Genomic DNA, 20,553 nt, shown 5'->3' with positions numbered 1-20,553 from the left:
AAGAATGAAGTAAAAAGAATAATTTTGATCCTTTAAAATCTTGACATTTGTATGAGTGGTGCAGAACCTCTTAGTTTTGAATTTGAACAATTTTATATAAAATTTTCTTGATAGGGGAACGTGAACTAATTTTTTTGAATATATTTATTCTTTTCCAGGTACTATGTTAGTATATTTTGCAAATTATTTCATTTAATCCAAATTCCTGAAAAAGATTGTATGCCAACAAAAACGTTTTTTCTCAAGGTTTAAAAAGGCAGAGCCAGGTTTTCAGAAGGTCTGTAAGTTACCGAAGTCGCTGTCTCTCTGTCTACCAATTTGCCTTTCAGATGGTATATTTGAAAGAACTGATGAGTATATTTCTGTTTTCAAGAAGTTGATAATTATCCCTAAATTGGTTATGGTCGAATGTAATGGGTATTCAGTAACATTAGAATGTTGGGATGCTGTAAAAATTTATCTTTAAGACTGTTTAGGGGATTTACAAAAAATGTTACTCTTCTGTCTGCTTGACTCTGCTCATGTGCTTTTGTCTGTGTTTGTAAATGGTTCTCCTAGAACACATAACGTGCATATACTTGTACATGCACGTTTGGAGGTACAATTTATTTATATCTGGGTGCTACTTTTTGTGTTTTTTGAAAAGTGCTAGATCATAATGAGTCCCATTTTGCATTTGGGCCCCCAGGATGCCATTATCAGAAATAGCTACCATGTCCCCTATGTGTCCTATCCATGTAGCCCTCAGTTTTGCCAACATCTGGCTTTTCATTTGCTTGCCATACTGGGTTCTGTTGGTCGGTTTAGGAGACTTGCTAAGCTTCATGTAGCTGTAGGAACCTTTGGCCTATCCTAGGAGAGATTCCTACCATATGTGCTTCAAAGTTTGGTTTGCTACTTGAGAAAGGGGCTGTAGGGAGCTTAGGAATCAGCACACATTCAAAAGTGAAACCTGAAGTGGGCAACACAAACCACAGGAAGATCTTGCCCACAACTTGATGACGTATCTGTATAACCCATGGACACTTCCTGGCAATACCTTGCGAAACTCGCCTTTTTATGTACAGTAGTTTCCTAACTTCTTGTTCTGGACTAAACTTCAGTGAGAGGTGATTAATATGATAGCAATATAGATAACTGTGTGATTTATGATAATTATCATGCATATGACTTGTGTAAAGCAAGAGGCTCCTAATTATATTCTGTAGACTATTCCACTGAGGAGTTGCACCTTACCTACTAGGACATTTTTGAGGAGCTGCCCTGGAGTTTATGCTTTAACCCTGATTTTATGCTTTCTCAAGAATTGTACTTACAGGGGTGCCTGGGTGGCTCAGTCAGTTGAGCGTCCAATTCTTGATTTCAGCTCAGGTCATGATCTCAGGGTCATGGGATACAGCCCCCTGCATTGGGCTCTGTGCTCAACAGGGAGTCTGCTTGGGCTTCTCTCCCTCTGCCCTCCTACCCCACCTCTCTCTCTCTCTCTCTAAAATAAATAAAATAAATCTTAAAAAAAAAAAGAATTGTACTTACATATTGTTGATGTTTTATAGCCCCACAAAACAAGTTCTTTGCTCACTTCATCTAGGCTAACCCTCTAAACTCTGCTGGATTCCTGGAGCCCTTTGCCCACTGAAGTGCTTGCTTAGTGGTATTACCTTGCTTTTAGGCATGTTGATGATTACACAGTCTTTTATTTTTACGATGAATTGGAGTTCAGTACTACTGAAACTATTATTCCTGATTTCTTTAACCTTCCAGGTTCCATGTTAATATTATAGTGCCTGTTGTTAAGCAGAACCAGATTTCTCTTAGGGATTATGCAGTGTGTTGATTTTTTACGATTTATCAGTTGAATGAGATTATAGAATCTCAGGTTATATATTTTAAAGATAATTTATCATTTACTGGGAGTGAGGAAAATTGCTGACAATCTAGTTATCTGATCATGTTAATTTATGCATTGAAAAGCCCTACCCTACTGAGTAGGAGATATTCCAGCAGTCACCATTGCCTATTGGTGTCATTTCTCATCCTGTGCCTGAATAATATCACAAATGTGTAACTTTCCAGTGGTGCTTTCAAGGTGGCAGCTAAGGAGGGAAATAGCCGCTTCATAACCTTTTTCTTCTCAGCAGTTTTTAGGCACCTCCCCTACTTTCGTTACCATACACCTAGGGCAATCTAACATACTTTGAAGAGGGTGAATAGGAGATTCCTGGGAAGGTCAGGTGTGATTATGGCAGTTCTTCTCATGTAAGATTTCTTTACCCTGTACAAAGTATTAGATATATAGAAATCAAATGAATGCTAAATTGTAACGTAGCATGTTGAAAGCATAGTTTTCTGCAACTTTTCTGGTAATCACCTAACCTCTCTGAGCCTCAGTTTCCTCTTCTATAAGTTGGGAATTATGGTCTTTCTCATCTTTCAAAGGGGTTGTGAAAAGATTAGATGACTTAGTGTACTGCCTGGCACATGGTGCTGTTAAGTATGGGCTGTAACATAAGCAGTAAAGTATATTTTCATAGTTTTGTTGATGAACAATTTATGTGCACCTTTTATTGGAGAAATAAAAATTGAACTTTATAAGAAAATTTGAAAGACCTTACGATATGTTAACATATAGGATTGTGTTATGCTTATGCATAATTAAATAGCATAACACTTTTTAATTTTGTACTAAACTTGTCAACAGTGAGGCTATATATATTTTTAAGTGTATATTTGATTCATTCTTCTTCACTGTGTTTTTGTTGTGAATATAAATGATAAGGATCGCATATATTTTTTCATTTCCCCATCTAAAGTTTTAATCCTCTGTTCAGCTTGCTGTTCCCATTATTAGAACATCGTATCCTGAGTCACTCAGGCCAAATTCTGTCTCTGTACTATTTCTTCCAGTTTTCTTTTCCTCCCATTGCTCTCTCATTACCTTAGCTTAGGCCCTGTAACTGTCAGAGTACTTTTCCTGAAGCATAGATCCAACCACACAGAAATTTTTAGTGACCCTCGTTGCCTACTGAAGAAAGTTAAAACTTTTTAGCTTGGCATTTCAGATTCTCTTGATTCCACCCTTTCTTTACAGTCTTATCTCTTCTTATTCCCCTTTCATCTCCCTTTATGCTTTAGCCAGTTTGTACTATTCACCACGTCCTTGGAGGTGCTCCTCTTATTCCCACCTTCAGAACTAGTTTGCACTGTGCCTTACTCCTGGAATGTTATCCCTCTGCCCCCAATTTCTATATTTTGAAAAAAAAATCACTTGGAGGAAGTTATTAAGAAGATCATGAAGTAATGTATATGAAGGCCCTTAAAAAACATCTGCCATATATAATGTATATATTAATTTATTCAGTAAGTGGTAACTGTCATCATGATTCAACTTTCCTCTCACCCCAAATAATCTTTATTTTAGGATCATCTCCTTCAGGACCCTGGTTTGCAATTTTTCTTAGGAGTTAATCCCACTGGGATCTGTGTTCTTAACTTTGTGTCCTTTGAAATATGCTTGAGCTTCAGGGTACCTTAGGATAATTTCAGAAAGGAATAGCTGTCTATTCCTCTCAGCACTGCTGTATTCAGAAAGACATTAAAAGTGAAAAGGAAAGACTAGGCTTTGGAATTTGATTTCTGTCAAATCACCATACTAGCCATGTAACTCAATTGTTTTTGTTTTTGTTGTTTTAATTTATAAAAGGAGACAGTAATGCTTCTCAAGGTCATTGTACACATTAATTAAGATATTTGAGAAAATATTTAGCACTGTCTTGACTACTTGATAAATATTTGTCTTCTTTTCTTACTTACCCAAGTATTGTCCTCCTCTGGGACACACACAATCACACACACAAACCTACAAATACAAATGCATGCACACACACCCCCCCAACATACACATAAGCACATATGTGCAAATTCATACACATATCTAGAAGCATATACACCAGAACCTCTGCCCCCTAGCCTGTTATTTGGAATTCTAGTCCTATGTAAAATTTGTATGGTAGGATCTGCATGCTATCTAGTGACCTTTGCATAGAACCATTGATCTTGTACACACAGAGTTGGCCATCTTTTTATTTTTGTTAATCTAAGTTATCTTAATCGGTTTTGATTCCCACTGGTGTTTATCTTCTTGGTTTAAATTGTTTACTTTTTGCCAATGACTGAAAGCACTGTTTTCACTAAAATATTTACTTGTCTCCCTTTTCCTTCAGGTATTTGTGCAGAAGTTACCTTCTCAGTGGAACCTTCTGGGCCGCACTTCCCCCGCCGCCATTTATTATATGTGATAATATATTCCTGCCTAACACCTAACACCTACTGATACATCATCTTTACTTATTTATTCTCTGTCCATTTGTGTTCACTCAGTGAGAACACAGTTTTGTCTATTTTTCTCACTGTTCTATCTCTAGCATCTTAGTGAAGGTACTCAGTAAATATTTGAATGTGTGAATTTCGGGATTGGTTTGTTTTCACTATGATATCTCTGTGTTAACACTGTAAAGATTCTTACATTTAGTCCTTTTGATAACTGTATGTAGGAGACTTTTTTTTACCCTTTGGTGCAGTTGACATAGATCAGCTTATATCAACTGGAAAAAAGATACATGCAATTTTATAATTTGTGATGTGATATTAGAACTTCCTTCTTGTCCATGCTAAAATTCTACACACATACACACTCATACTTAACTCAGTAGATATTTCATTATCTATTATAAGCTAAGCATGGTGCTAAGAACTGGTGCCTTCCGTTAAGAAGTTTGTAATTCATTGGAGAAATGTATAGCAGTCTCCTTTGCTGGCTCCTTCTCATCTCTACTAACTCAGAAGGGTTGGAGAGCTTTAAGACTGTCTTTAAATCTCTTTTCTTTCTTATCCATATTTACTCTCCTTTTGATTTTATATAGTCTTGTGGTTTTATAAATATTATGTACTTGCTGATGATTCTCAAATTTTTACTCCAGCCAGGACTTCTTTATCCTCTTGACATCTGCACTTGGGTGTGTAATTGGCATCTCAGACTTAAGATGCCTCATACAAACTCTTGATCTCCCTCTCCCAGCAAGAGGCTCCTCCTTCTGGAAATGGCATCTCTGTTCATCCAGCTGCTTAGGCTGAAACTCTAAGAAGTCTTCCTTAACCCCTTTTTCTATTGTACCCACATCCAGAATATCAAAAATCCTGTTGGCTAAAATATGCCCAGTTGACCACTTCTCTCCATGCCAGGATTGCTCCCCTGGTCTAAGTTCTCTCTAATCAAGATCACTACAGTTGAGAGACTATGGACTCTGAGAAATAAACTGAGGGTTTTAGAGGGGAGGGGGGTGGAGGGGATGGGTTAGCCTGGTGATGGGTATTAAGGAGGGCACGTATTGAATGGAGCAGTGGGTGTTATATGCAAACAATGAATCATGGAACAGTACATCAAAAACTAATGATGTGATGAATTGTGACTTAACTAACATAATAATAAAAAAAAAAAAGATCACGACAGTAGTCTTCTATCTACTTTCCTGCTTCCATCCTTTCCTTTCTGCAGTGATTCTTCTAAAATGAAAGTTAGATCATGACATTCTTCTGCTTAAAATCTCTCAGTAGCAGAAAAACTCAAGATTTTCCTATTTAACCTGCTTCCTTCCTCACCCCTACCTCATCTCTCACTGTTTCCTACCTCTTCCCACTTTGCTTATTGTTTCACAGCCCTACTGGCCTCCTTGCTATCCCCTCAGTGTGCCAAACTGTCCTTTCTAGTGCCTTTGCATGTTTTATTCTTTTTGCCTGTTCCTTTCTTTCCCCAGATACCTATCTGCATCGCTCATTCCCTCATTGACATCTTTCAGGTATCTGCTCAGATATCTTAATAGAAAGGCCTTCCTTGATTCCTATATAAAATAACATTGCCCTCCTCCTTCTCTTTACCCTTTGGGTCTTGAACCCCTTAACTCTCTTACCCTACTTTGTTTTCTTCCAAGGCAATAAATATTACATACTTACTGAAGAGTTTATGATGTTTGTCTCCCCTGTCTAGATTGTACAAGGGTTCCATGTGGGCAGAGACCTACTTTTATTCATTGTTATATCCCCTGCATTTAAAAAAAGTGCCTGGCATGTTGTAGGCACTTAATTTTATTTGTTGAATGAAATGCAACAAGTGCAGTACAATATGATCCTTGTAGTCAAAGTACATGTAAGATGCAGTAGGAAACAGGAAAGAGTGACATGACTACCTAGGAGTTGAGGGAAGAATCTACAAACAAAGATGCCTTTAGGCAGAGCTTTTTGGAGAAAAAAACAGGTAAGAGTATTCCATACAATGAAAATAGCATTGCAGATGTACAGAGGCATGAAAGAACACAGTGTTCAAGGAACTGAAAGTATAGTACTGTTGGAGCATAACTTGTGGGGGTAAAGAAAATAAGCAGATGAGGCCAAATATGTAGTAGACAGTACCAGACCATGAAGGGTCTTTAGATTTTTATACTGCAAGGTATGTAGTACGGAATCATTGAAGACTTTTGAGAAAGGGGGATACATGTGTTTACATGTTAAAAAGGTAAGTGGCAACAATGTGAAGGATGGGGATCAAAGCTAAACTCAGCATTTTATTTAACATATATGTGATGTTGCAAGGTACATATGATGCAGAGAAGCAGTTACTTTCACGTGAATGGGCAAGAGGCTATTTCGTTTTATGGTTGGACAAAACCACTAATGTGTAGTTTTAAAGTTCAGTTCTTGGCATATTTGCAGTATATCTGTGAGGGAGAAGAAATGCCCGGTGGAGGATTAGTTTATCGTTATAATTTCAACAAGAAACAGTGTTATTACAGTATAAAAGATATTGTGCTTGAAGGCCAGCCTCCTTTCTTCATAGAGAAACAATTGTTTTGTCAGTAATATACCTCCTGATCTTCATTGATTGTTAAAGGAAATAGTGACAGTTACAAATATAATCAGATCTGTACTATTTGCTGTTGGCCAATACAGCTACCTTTGTAGGACAAATATCTGCCTTTGCATATTGGAGTACCCTGGCATGCACAGAACTCTTAAAATGAGGGATAAGCTAGAAATATTTCCTTTTTTCATTCAGATGCAAGTAAACCCATTTGCATGTTTTCAGTTGCCTTGCTCAAGTATCATATCTTAGCAGTATATTGACCATCTTGAATCTTACTACTTTTGGGTCAAGATCCGATGTGTAAATTTAAGGATGAGCTGGAGGTACCCAAAATGGGTTACATGGTGTCAATATTGAGAACTTGGCACTCCCAAATTCATGAACGTGCTACTGTATTATTGAGCATATTTTAAAAAACACATCCAAATACTGCAGTAGGAAATGATGAAATGTTTTCAGAGGCAGATACAACAATAGAGAGAATTAAGATCCATTTGTCTCCATTTCCCAAGTCGAAGCATTTGCTTTTTGAGTGTGCTGTGCTATTCAACTCATTATGTAATGGAACAATAAAGGTAGTTTTCAGTGAGGTATTGCTTTATAACTTCTGAGTCCATGTTTGATCCAGATAGCCACATGTAACTGAAAGATTTACCAAACTCTGATGACCAGTAATGTGAAATGGGATTTTCTAATTTGTTAGAAATAAAGGGTAAGAAAACAAACCAGTCAGGATTAGGTTACCTTTACACCTTGTACCCCCTAAACTAGCTAGAATCAACTCTAGCTAGTTTAAGCAGAAAGAGATTTAGTGAAAGATTTTTAGGGGCACCTGGGTGGATCAGTTGGTTAAGCATCTGAATCTTGATCTCAGCTCAGGTCTTGATCTCAGGTTTGTGAGTTCAAGCTCCATGTTGGGCTGCACACTGGTTGTGGAGCCTACTTTTTAAAATTTTTTTTTAAGTGGTTTATAGAATTATTAGTAATTCTGACAAGAAACAGACTCTAGTGTGAACTTTCATGAATGAAATTCTAAAGCCACATTGCAGCTGAGCTACCGAGGGAGTTGCTTCCTCTTTTAGGATCAGAAAGGTACCTGCAGAAATTGGGAAGCTGTCAGTTTTAGCTGCTTGTCTGAGAACCTTGCCACCTCTGTTGTGATCAGGAGCCTGCCACTGTTAGGAACTAGCCATTAGCAAGCAGCCATCTTCATCAGTAAGCTGTTGTCACTGCTGCTGGCTCTAGAGCCAAGCCACACCTGCCACACCACAACCTGTATGACAGAATGGATGCCTTATGCCCTTCTTGATATCCATGAAACCTATGACTGGACAGAAGGACTTCAGAAAACACTGCTGCACAAAGTGTGACGGTGTTTAATAGTTGCAGCAGCCTCAGTACAACCTCCCTTCTGCTCTCCAAATTTCTAGCGAGTGCATCTGATTGGTGGAATTTAAATCATATCTGCAGCCCTAACTGCAAGAAAGACCTGGGAATGTAGTTTTTAGCTTTCTAGTGTCTGCAGTACAGGAGGTCATATACCAAGAAATGCTGAAATGGATGATGACCTCTCATCAACCATATCTACCACAGATACAGATGCTGATTCTCCTTAAGGCTAGCCATTATCAAATGGTCTATATAGATAAATTGAGAAAGATTACAAATAATACTAACAATGTTGAGAAACTTTTAAGCATTTGTTTTCAGTATGTTTTATTGTTTATAATGACATATTTAAAAAATATCTAAAATTTGTGCTCTACCTATGTGATGAATATAGTGGTTTGTGGATGCCAAAAGTTTCTTTACATTTAAAGTGTTGATAGTGGACGAAAAGTCGGAAAGATGGAATAACAAAACTGTTAGAATGGGTTATCTAAACTGAGGAAAGGTTGGTGTTATCAAATACTGAAGCATGGTCAAATAAGGTGGGAACTGACAGCAGTCTTTGATTTGGTGGTACTTAATATTGTTAGCATTCTAGGGCCACCTGGGTGGCTCAGTTAAGCATCCAACTCTTGGTTTTGCCCCAGGTCATGACCTTGGGGTAGTGGGATCCAGCCCCACCTCAGGCTCCACGCTCAGCGCAGAGTCTGCTTGAGATTCTCTCTCCCTTTGCCCCTCCCCCTGCGTGCATGTACGCATGCTTTCTCAAATAAATAAAATACTAAAAAAAATATTATTAATGTTCTTGAAGGTTCTAGTAAAGAACTAGAATCGAGGCCGAATTGTGAGTAGGAAGGAAAGGAGCAGAGTTTATAGAATAAGTTTTCAAGGAGCAGTAGTTGTATTTCCTTCCTTTCTTCCTTTGATTAGAGCATAGGGGAGGCCCTATACAAATACCACACACGAGGCACGTACAGCCTTTCAAAGTTCCTCACTTTTGTCTCTGTGTAGCTTGATGTAAAGTGTGTACTATTAAGATAATCTCTTTCTGCTTAGAGATATAATGGATGCAACATTTTTTATTAGTTCTCTAACCGTTCATCATTTCACTTTCAATTATTTTTGTATAGAGTGTCAGTTAATTATTCTGATTTATGTTTTTTATAAAGTGCCAGTTAATTACTATAGTTTAAAATGTTGGTAGCTGACTTAATCAGCATATTTGTATGATTAGTGAACTGGGCATTGATTAGATGAATTCACCTTCAGTGTAGTTTATTTAAACATAGCTTAGTGACATATTCAGTGAGTACAGATTATGATAACTGCTTTTATAGGAAATGTTGAGTGTGTTTTGTATATTACATAGACCTTATGTTTTTACTTATTCTAAGTAAATATCTGATAATGGCAAGTTCATTGGATTCTGCACACAAAATAATCCCTGTTATATCCCCCTTAAAAAGGTGGGTGGTAGAATAGGTATACATTTATACAGTGTGGTTTTCTCACACTGCACTTATGTGAATGAAATGGGAACCTGTTCAAGGGCAGTGATTTAGTGTTCCACATTCCCTCATTAGATATAGAGCATGTTTATTATGATTTAATTCTTAATTTGTTTACATTCTAGGCCCTTTATGGTGACCTAGTTGGATTTTGGGTTTAAAAAAAAAACATGGATTTTTTTTTTTTAGGGAGGAGACATCAGAGAAGAAGAAAAGACTTCAAGGAGAAGAAGGTTGAGAGTAATGAAAACAGAATTGGTGGACAGTGTTGTGGGATGAGAGCAAGGGAATTGGGTAGATAGAACTCAGGAAGATGGATGAGATTTGGATAAGAGAAGGGACATCTAGTCTTTAGGAAGAGGAGAATGGATGGATACAAATTCAGATATAAGTTTTTCCTGTTTGGAACCTGATTTATTTGTAAAGGTCAACCCATATTAGTCAATTTTTGAGTCATTTGAAAGATTCCTGATTCTGACGTGAGTTGAACATAGTATGTTTATTCTGTTTAAGTGGTAACTTGATATTTTTTTTAATCTCCCAATGACAAACTTAATGAGTATCTTGTGCCTTTCCACTGACTTTCTCATTGCACTAAAAAAATGGTTTATTGAATTTTTCATAGGTGCTTCTTAGGTTTCTGATAGGCTTTGTTAAAATACATTGGTTTTTAAATGGCCTTTAGTTTTAAACTTGATAAGCAGACAGAAACTCAAGTTTATCTAGCCCAAATTGTCCTCAGGAAAGCTGTGCTTTAGTGATTTGTCTGAAGCCATTTAGCTACTTAGTAATAGAGGTAAAACAGGAACATTAGTTTCATGATTCTTAGGGCAGTGCTATTTCCCATATGCCAACTGCCTTGCTTTCCTAATTGAGTACAGCGGTGTCTGATTTCAGCACACTTCTGTGTGCTTTTGGCTCACGAGCATTTCACAAGAACTTCAAAACTGGACTTACTAGCTTCTTTAATATTCATTCAAGGAATATTTCTCAAGTGTCTACTGTATGACAGTCACGATTTTAGATTTTGGTGATTAAAGTTCTCAGACCTCAAGAATGAGAGAGGCAGAAAATAAATACATAAAAATTACTAGTTTCGGATAGTTATAAATGCTATCAAGAAAACAGAAATAGATTATGGTAGCAGGATTATCTACTTGAGACAGAATAGTCAGGGAAGGTTTCTCTGAGGAAGCGGCATTTAAGCTGAGACCTGAATGATAAGCAGAGCCAGCCATGTGAAGTTGTAGGGTTAGAGCATTCCAGATAGAGGCCTTAAGCTTGAATGAACTTGGCATGGTTGATGAATGGAAAGAGGGTGAACACTGAGGAGAGTGGGAGGAAAAGAGGTCGGAGAGGAGAGGACAGTGGAGCAATGTAGACCATGAAAATGGGAATTTAGAAATGGGATTGTATTCTAAGTGTGAAAGGGAATGGTTTTGGAGCAGGGGAGTCACTGCCCTGGAGAATATGTCTAGATGGGGCCCCCCGGGTGGCTTAGTCGGTGAAGCAACTGCCTTCGGCTCAGGTCATGATCCCAGGGTCCTGGGATCGAGCCCCACATCGGGCTCCCTGCTCAGCAGGAAGCCTGCTTCTCCCTCTCCCACTGCCCCTGCTTGTGTTCCCTCTCTCGCTGTGTCTCTCTCTGTCAAATAAATAAATAAAATCTTTAAAAAAAATATGTCTAGATGGTCACACTGGTGTAGAGCAGGTCGTAGGGGGATACCAGTGAAGGCAAGGAGAAGTGGTTGGATTTGGGATATATTTTAGAGGTTTGCTGGAATTACTGATGGACTGGATGTGGGGGAGGTTTTGGGAGGAAGATGGTGGTAGACTAGGGGAAGAGCATTGTTTTAGGGGAGGAAATCAGATGGTCTTTCTGGGACTTGATAAATTTGAGATGCCTACTGGATATCCAAGGAGGCAGTTGGATATTCACATCTAGTGTTGAGGAGGAGAGATCAGGCCTGGAAATGCAGACCTAAGAGACATCAGCATTAACACCGTACTGAAGGAGTTTGCACAGGGAAAGAACAGAAGACAGTCCAGAACTGAGCCCTGAAGCATTGCAGTATTTAGAGGTGAGGGGGGGAAGAAGTAGGCAGAGGACCAAAGATATGGGAGGAAAGCCAGGAATATTGTATTGTGGGAGCCAAGAAAAGGGCATTTTATTTTTTTATTTTTTTTAAAGTTTTATTTATTTATTTGAGAGAGAGAATGAGAGACAGAGAGTACAAGAGGGAAGAGGGTCAGAGGGAGAAGCAGACTCCCTGCTGAGCAGGGAGCCCGATGTGGGACTCGATCCCGGGACTCCAGGATCATGACCTGAGCCGAAGGCAGTCGCTTAACCAACTGAGCCACCCAGGCGCCCAAGAAAAGGGCATTTTAAAGGAGGGATGTTAGTGTTCACTTTTACTAAATAGTGCCACCAGATCAGGTATGGTGAGGACAGAGAAATGGCCATTGGATTTGGCAATATGGAAAGCATTGGCATCCCTCACTAGAACAATTACCATGTCCTCATAGAGTTAGAAGCTGACTGGGGAGAGGGTTGAAGAATGGATGGAAAGTGAGAATTAAAGACAATGTGACTAGAAATGATTGCTTTTGAGAAGATTTGCTATGAAAGGGAGTCTAGAAATGGAATACCACAAGGGAGGAGGTGGAGTCAAGGGAGAGTTTTTTTCTTTCTGTGCTTTTTTTTAAATTGGGAAATATTAAAAGCTTGTTCATGGGCTCCTGGGTGGCTCAGTTGGTTAAGCGACTGCCTTCGGCCCAGGTCATGATCCTGGAGTCCCCGGATCGAGTCCCACATCGGGCTCCTGGCTGCTTCTCCCTCTGACCCTTTTCCCTCTCGTGCTCTCTATCTCTCATTCTCTCTCTCTCAAATAAATTAAAAAAAAAAAAAAGCTTGTTTATGTGCTGATGGGAGTGATCCCCTAGTGAGGAAAATTAATGATGATGTAGGAAAGGGATTAATTGTGGAGTTAAGTCCTTGAGGTGGCTAGTGATTTGGCTGGAGAGCACAAGTGGGGGGATTGCCCTTTCCAGAAGCAGGGAAACCATGGTGTAATATGACCTCACACTCCCCTTTACACACAGCTCTTCTCTTCAGTCTCACTGGACCAAGTTGATCACCTTCTTTCTGTAATCACTAGGGGTTTTTTTGTGCTATGTCTTACGTGTTCTTTTGGATTGAATACATCCTGTATAAGGTTTAGCATGAAGCAGCCGGTGGTATTTAACACCAATTTCAATTTTTGTGCCAACAGGTGAAGCGAAAAATTTACTGCCATATCTTGGACCCAACAAAATGAGAGATTGTTTCTGCACCATAAATTTGGACCAGGAAGAGGTTTATCGTACCCAAGTTGTTGAAAAGTCTTTAAGGTTTGTAAAAAAAAAATGGTAAATTATCTTTCATATGATATATATTGATTAATAAATTTTATACATTTTCCAGACTGTAATTATCAAAAAGACTTTCTTTATCTGAAACTTATCTTTTACATTCTGGATTTGTTTTTAGAATAACAGAATCTTGGTGTTTGAAGGAGCCTTAATGTTTATTGAGCTGGAGTAATCAACTGTCTTATGCTTGGTTCCTTCTGACAATTATTGTTGACAAGCAGTCATCTGACACTTGCTTAATAATGTTCATTCCAGTGACCAAAGAGTTCATTGCCTCCTAAGCAGCCTATTTGGTCTTAGAACAATTCTGACTCTTAGAAAGTTCTTACATTTAGTCAATTAATGTCTATCAAAAGGAGAACCTGCTATATGCCAAGAGCTTGCTGGGTGCTATTTATTCAGACATCCAAGAGAGCAAGATAAATACAGTGCTTGCTTTCATGTGGCTTTTCATTGCCTCAAAATATATTTTCCTTTTAGTTGTTGCTAATTCTAACCCTTGGATTTCTGGAGAACACATATCAATCCATATTTGACATGACATCTTTCAAGTTTTTGAAAACAACTGTCATATACCTCAGTTTGTTCTCTAGGCTAAATTTTGCCTATTCATTTGAACTTTCCTCAGAGTACATCATTGTTTTATTTCTCTTGAGAATAAATTACTTCTTAAAGTTATACAAGTCACTGAACTAAGTAGGCCATTGTAAGGGAATGAATTCTTGGGTAAATTTCTCATCTTTTGAAAGTGTAATAGCACTCAGAGTATCCTAATATATTCTAATTCATAAAATTGGAGTGTGCCACCTCTGCCCTGTAATAGTGTTTGTGGACATAATTCTAGCACAGAGCTGTGCTGGCAGGATGCGGTCGTGGTCAGAGATAAGAGTCAAAACAAGGGCGTGGGGAGTTGTCGGAATGAACGTGTGGTGGGTGAAGTACTGAGTGTCATGACTCCTGTAAATTGCATTTTGGGAATTTATTTTTTGATGCTCTTTTTTTCATAATCTTTTTTCATTACACTTCCCCACTTCCCCCCCACCTTTTTTTTTCCCCCCCCTCTGGAGCTTTTACCTTTGTGTCTTTATTGTCAGTGTTCCTAATTTTGAATGTCTATAGTGTTCTTCATAGGAAAGGAATTGTATAAAGCTGAAAGTACTTTAGTAGCCCCCCAAAATTTGAAGTAATACACTTCACATCTTTAGTCATAAATCACCTGTCCCTGTTTTTTTAGAATTCTGTTGTTATTTATATGTTATACATGATGAAACTGAGTCACCAAAAGGCTGAATAATTTGTGCATATAATATAGGAAGTTAGGAGCAAAACGGAGATTGGAACCTGAAACTGTCTCAGTTTCAGTTTGTTACTTAATGTACACTGATTCCATATCGCACAAAAATCAGTGATATACAAAGCTAGTAATTGTCCATAAATTGAATACTTGTGGTAGTTTCTAATATGTGGCTTTGTAAATTAGTGACAAAAATTAGCTTACTTTTTCAAACCCCTGCCTTTCTAGATATTTGTGTTGGGAAAAGAAGATGAAACCGATTATTTTTATCCATCTTAAATTATTTTCTAGATACTTAGCGACTTGGAAGATATTTTAAGACTAACTTAGGTTATTTCAATAGTTAGACTAGGTGCTTCTTGGATTCTAGGTGACCCCTAGCACTTTTCCTTGCAGAATAAGGTGAAAGAATGTGTAATACAAACCCTTGATGACCTTGCTTTCATGTCAGTGTTTTCTTCCCTTATTGTGATAAGCTATCAAGTCAAGAGTCAGTAGATACCATTTAGATCTTTATGGGTTCTGGATATTATAGTTTTTATAGGTAGTCTGCATATAGAGTTTTCATAACGGGTAAGGAAGAGTGACATATGGAATCTATAGCGCATAAGTTTTTACCTCAAATTCTTTTAAAAAGTGAGTGGTTATAAACAAACTAAGGAACAGCCATACTGCTATGCCCAGTGCTTTTCTTCCCCATGCCAGGAATTTCCTTAGGAGTCATGTGCATGATCACATGTCAGTGATAGCAATAGAATGTTGTTTTTAAAACTGTGTAAGTCTCATCATGCTCCTTATCAACCCATTGAAAAGTTTTCTTCAGACGGATTGATTAATTAATAATTAAATTAAATAAAGATGTAGGTGCCCAGATGTGGGGATTGTTGACATTGTGGTGATATAGTGATACAGATGACTTAGTGAATAATTCTGTGGTGTTCTTACTTGGTTTTAGAATGTATTTTAAAAATGATGTTTGAGGGATGCCTGGGTGGCAGTCGGTTAGGTGTCAGACTCTTGGTTTTGGCTCAGGTTGTGGTCTCAGGGTGGTGAGATGGAGCCCAGTGGCCAGCTCTGCACTCAGCATGGAGTCTGCTTAAGACCATCTCTCCCTCTCCCTCTGCCCCCCCCAAATAAATAAATAAGTCTTAAAAAATTAAGTAAAAATAATATTTGAATATGTACATGTGATATATAAAGGAAATTCTTCATTTTATAATTGTTTATAAAATGACGCAAAGGAGAAAATACTTAAACATGTCATGTCTTCGCCTAATAGTTTTTGTTTTTTTTTTTAAGATTTTATTTATTTATTTGACAGAGACACAGCGAGAGAGGGAACACAGGCAAAGGGAGTGGGAGAGGGAGAAGCAGGCTTCCCGCGGAGCAGGGAGCCCAATGCGGGGCTGGATTCCAGGACCCTGGGATCATGACCTGAGCTGAAGGCAGACGCTTAACGACTAAGCCACCCAGGCGCCCCCTAATAGTTGTTCTTATGTCAATTTTTATGTTGAGATTAGTAGAGGACTCTAGTTATTTTGATAGACCAACTTTTTAAAAGATATTTATTTATTTATTTATTTATTTGAGAGAGTGCACATGGGGAGAGAGCGGAGGGAGAGAATCTGAAACAGACTCCATGCTGATCGTGGAGCCGGGAGCCCTGTGGTGGGCTCCATCCCATGGCCCTAGATCATGACCTGAGCCAAAACCAAGAGTTGTGGGTGCTTAACCTACTGAGCCACCCAGGTACCCCATTGATAGACCAACTTTTAAAAGTTTATTTTGATTACATTTGAAGTAAAAAATACATTGACAAAAGTTGACCAGGCATTATAAACAACTAAAAAGCTGAGTCAACTGTTTTCTGGACAAGATTGAAATAACTTCTGTAAGAGTATTTTTCTTTGCATTTCAGCTTCTTTTTAAGTTGTGACATCCTAAAGAGCTTGCGTTTTATGGTGACATTTTCAAAGTATCCTTTAGTTCTTTAAACATTCTCAGGAAAGAAGTGATCTTAACAAAAGATACTTACTAGCATTTTAGAGATTCATGTCTTTATAGAATCTAAACATCAAAGTAACATTCTTAAACATCTAAAAATGAGCTGTTTCATAGGAAAAAATCTTAGCAGCTTGGGGATAGGCAAAGATTTCTTAGGATGCAGAAATCACTAGTCATAAAAGAGGAAAATTGATAAACTGGATTTCATCAAAATCAGAGCCTTTTGCTCTTCAACAGACAGTGTCAAGAAAATGAAATGGTAAGCCACAGCTGGGAGAAAAGATTCTGACAAAGGACTTGCATCTAGAATGTAAAAAACAAAAACAAAACCAGTAAGAAGAAAGCCTGTTTAAAAAAGTGGGGAAAAACCGAACAGCTATTTCCCAAAAGAATATATATACAAATGGCCAGCAAGCACATGAAAAAATACTCAACATCATCAGTCATCAAGGAAATGCAGTTTAAAATCATTTCTGTCACTATAGATTCTTGAACATAATGTGTCATGATCGAAATCAGATTACTGGTTCCTGTGACAGTATGGAGAAGGTGGTTGCACAAGGGAACTGTCTGGGGAGATAGAAATGTTCTGTATCTTGATTGGGGTAGAGATTACACAGATGTAAAAATTTATCATACCACATTCAGTAGAATAGCTAATTTTGAAGACTTTCAGTAGCAAAAGTGGACAATGATATGGAATAACTGGAGCTCTCCTGCGTTGCTGGTAAAAGTGTAAATGCTACATATTTGGGGCACAAATGTTGGAAAACAGTTGGACAGTTTCTTATAAATTAAAAATTCACCTACCTTTTAACTTAGCATTTCCACTCTTTTAGTTACCTATCCAAAAGAATTGAAAACATATGTTCAGAAAAAGCCTTGTATAAAAATGTTTATAGCAGCTTTATTTTTAATAGCCCAAACTGGAAACAACTCACATGACTACTAGGAGAATAGATTGTGGAATATTCATGAATGGAATATTATGCAGCAGTTAAAACAAATGAACTATGTATATACACAACAAAATGGAAAAATCTCATAGTTGGTAAGCTGAGTGAAGAAGCTAGGCACAAGAGTAGATACTATTTAATTCCATTTATATGAAATTCTTCAACAGATCTATATAATACTGCAGAGGAGTATAAGGGAACTTTATGGGGAGATAGAAATGTTACTATATCTTGATTGGGATGGAAGCAACACAGGTTTATAAATTTATCAAATCATTAACCACTATACTTCATTTTTTTTAAAAGATTTTATTTATTTATTTTAGAGAGAGAGCACACATGTGCGTGAGCAATGGGAGAGGCAAAGGGAGAGGGAGAGAGAGAATCTTAAGCAGGCTCCACACCCAGCTCGTGAGCCCCGTGCAGGGCTGATCTCATGACCCAGAAATCATGACCTGAGCAGAAACCAAGAGTCGGATGTTCAACTGACTGAGCCATCCAGGCACCCCAATCATTTAAATTAGATTTTATTACATGTAATTTATACCTTAATAAAGTGGATTTTTTAAAAACCTGGTTTTTTTTAAAAAAAGTTTTAATTTCTTAAATTACTTTAAAATAATGCTTTACATAACATTACCCATTTGTGTTATGTATTATTGTGATTAATATAGCTATACATATTTCTGAGATGATGATGGATGTGCAAGACACTGTCCCGAACTCTCATTTGTGTCCACTTTAGGTGAACAAGACCCCAGGCAATAACTGGGTCTTCTGTCCTTAGGACTCCTAAAAAATTGTTCAGAGCTTAACCTGGCAATTGAGGTCCTCTCAGAGTTCAGCTTGGTTTGTACAGGATTTAGTTGTAATTTAGCATAGAGAATAATTTTGGAGCTTTTGAAACTTTCCCTATGGTGTTTTAGTCTTTAATTTATTTTATTGAAAATACTATATGAGGACACTTTTAGATTTAAATTTAATGAGCTTTCCTCTTTTCTCTCTAGCCCATTTTTCAGCGAAGAATTTTACTTTGAGATTCCAAGAACTTTCCAGTATTTGTCTTTCTATGTTTATGATAAGAATGTTTTACAAAGAGATCTCCGTATAGGTACGTACTATTCATAATTATCTTTAATCACAGCATTAGTGTTTATATTCATTCTTTCACTAAGTATAAAGTGTTGAAAACAACAGAATAATACATGCTCAACATTTCTGATCCTTTTCTTTAGTCTTCAAGTTCATTTGTGAGTCTTTTAATTTGTATGCTCAGCTTCGGTAACACTTTGGAAGTATCTTGACTGATTCCCCCCCCCCCCCCCCCCGCCGCCCCCAGTCATGGTGTCATATGTTCACAAAATACCTGATGGGGCATTTTCCATAGTATTCATTATACTTGTTCATCAGTTTGTTGTTTAATATCTAGACTCTCTAGTTGAATACGATATTTATGAAGGTAGAGATTGTCACTCACAGAGTGCCTTACATTTAGTAGATGTTTAGTAAATATTTGCTGAATGGTTCAAAGAATGTTTTTATACAAAGATCACAGTGTTTGATCCCCCAAAGAACATTTATTTTTCAAGTTTTTCTACTAGAAGTAATAATTTGCTTTAATCTAGACATGTGTTTTTCTTCCTGGCTGTGTTGGTGACCATTAACTCTGTTTCTTAAATAATTGTCTAAGGCTGGGGTGTGATCTATGGGCATGGAGTAGAACAAAGCTAAATGGACACACATGTGTCATCGTGGTCTTTGCTCCAGTGTCTATATTTTAATAACAGGTAGAGGTCTATCACTTACATGTATTATCCTCTCACTTTTTAGTATCATGAATTTCGTCATCTCTTCCTCTCTTTTCTGATTTGAAATATGCTCAAGTCTTCCACAGTTTAAATGATTACGCTTTATTTGACTTTGTCCTCTTAACTACCACCTGATTTGTTTCCGCTTTTGTTCCTGAACTCCTTAACAAGTGGTTTGTATCCTTCTGCTTACTGCTTCTTTCTTTTTGAATCTTTGTAATCTTGCTTCTACATTTTTCTGACAAACCTTTTTTGAAGTTTGTCAGAATCATTTTAGAGGAAATCAGATAACCTTTAAAAACAGTATATATATATTTTTAATTATAAAACTATTACATGTTCTTAGTGACTAGTAGTGACTGTGAACAGGAATAACTACAGTTAATAATTTGTGTATTTCTTCCCATTCTTTATGCATTTGTATTATTACATTGCACTATTCAGTGTATTTTTTTAACTATTTTTTCCTTTTTTTTATCTAATGATCCTTTTCCCCTGTCATAAAGTATTTTCCAAAAATATTTGTTAAATAATATCCTTTGTAAAGAAATTATTATTTGAGCTAATTCTTTGTTGGTGAACAATTACGTTTTCAGATTTTTGGTGCTCTTAATGGTGTTGCTGTGAACATCCTTCTTGCATAAACTGTTGCTTGTCTCTTTTTCTTAGAATAAATTCCTAGAAGTGAAGATACTGAATTAAAGGGTATGAATATTTTTTAAATTTCTTCTCTCTCTGTTTTTTACATTGGCCCCCAGAAATATTTTACTAATTTAAATGCCCCCAAATGTGGCATGAGCATAATCATTTCACCATACCCTGGTTATTCTTGGATATTAGCATTGAAAAATTTTTTTCCCAGTTTGACAGGTGAAAAATAATACTTTTTAACTGTATTTTTCTGATTATCAGTGAATTTGAGGAATTTTTCATATGTTTATGTCTTTTACATTTTTCTTCTATGAACTAGTTTTTCGTTCTTATGCCTGTTTTTCATTTGGATGGATTTCGTTATTCTTAATGCATACTTATTTGTTAAAAATATGTTAACTTTTGTCAGCTGTATATTTAAATATTTTTTTCTTTGTCACAAAAGGCATTTTTGGAGCGCTGAATCCTTATCTGCCTCTCTGTCATATTTGACGCTTTTTTTTTTAAATATTTTATTTATTCATGAGAGACAGAAAGAGAGGCAGAGGCAGAGGGAGAAGCAGGCTCCCCACTGAGCAGGGAACCTGATATGGGTCTCGATCCCAGGACCCCAGGATCA

The 20,553-nt window shown here is 37.2% G+C and overlaps 1 protein-coding gene across 2 annotated transcripts in view; it reads left to right on the top strand.

Moving 5' to 3' along the window:
• Nucleotides 1-20,553, top strand: part of RASA2 (RAS p21 protein activator 2) — a 121,934-nt gene that overhangs the window by 11,269 nt on the left and 90,112 nt on the right. For both annotated transcript variants that reach the window (XM_028099244.2, XM_028099243.2), the window contains exons 2-3: nucleotides 13,083-13,200; nucleotides 18,483-18,586. In XM_028099244.2, coding sequence (XP_027955045.1) covers nucleotides 13,083-13,200; nucleotides 18,483-18,586 — 222 coding nt within the window. The remainder of the gene's footprint in view (nucleotides 1-13,082; nucleotides 13,201-18,482; nucleotides 18,587-20,553) is intronic.

Source organism: Eumetopias jubatus, unplaced genomic scaffold (assembly GCF_037043125.1).
Source record: "Eumetopias jubatus isolate StellerSeaLion01/CBP00866 unplaced genomic scaffold, mEumJub1_p1.0 scaffold_1, whole genome shotgun sequence".
NCBI classification, from domain to species: domain Eukaryota; kingdom Metazoa; phylum Chordata; class Mammalia; order Carnivora; family Otariidae; genus Eumetopias; species Eumetopias jubatus.
Note: the sequence above shows the minus strand (reverse complement) of the source record. Positions and strands in the feature narration are given on the sequence as shown.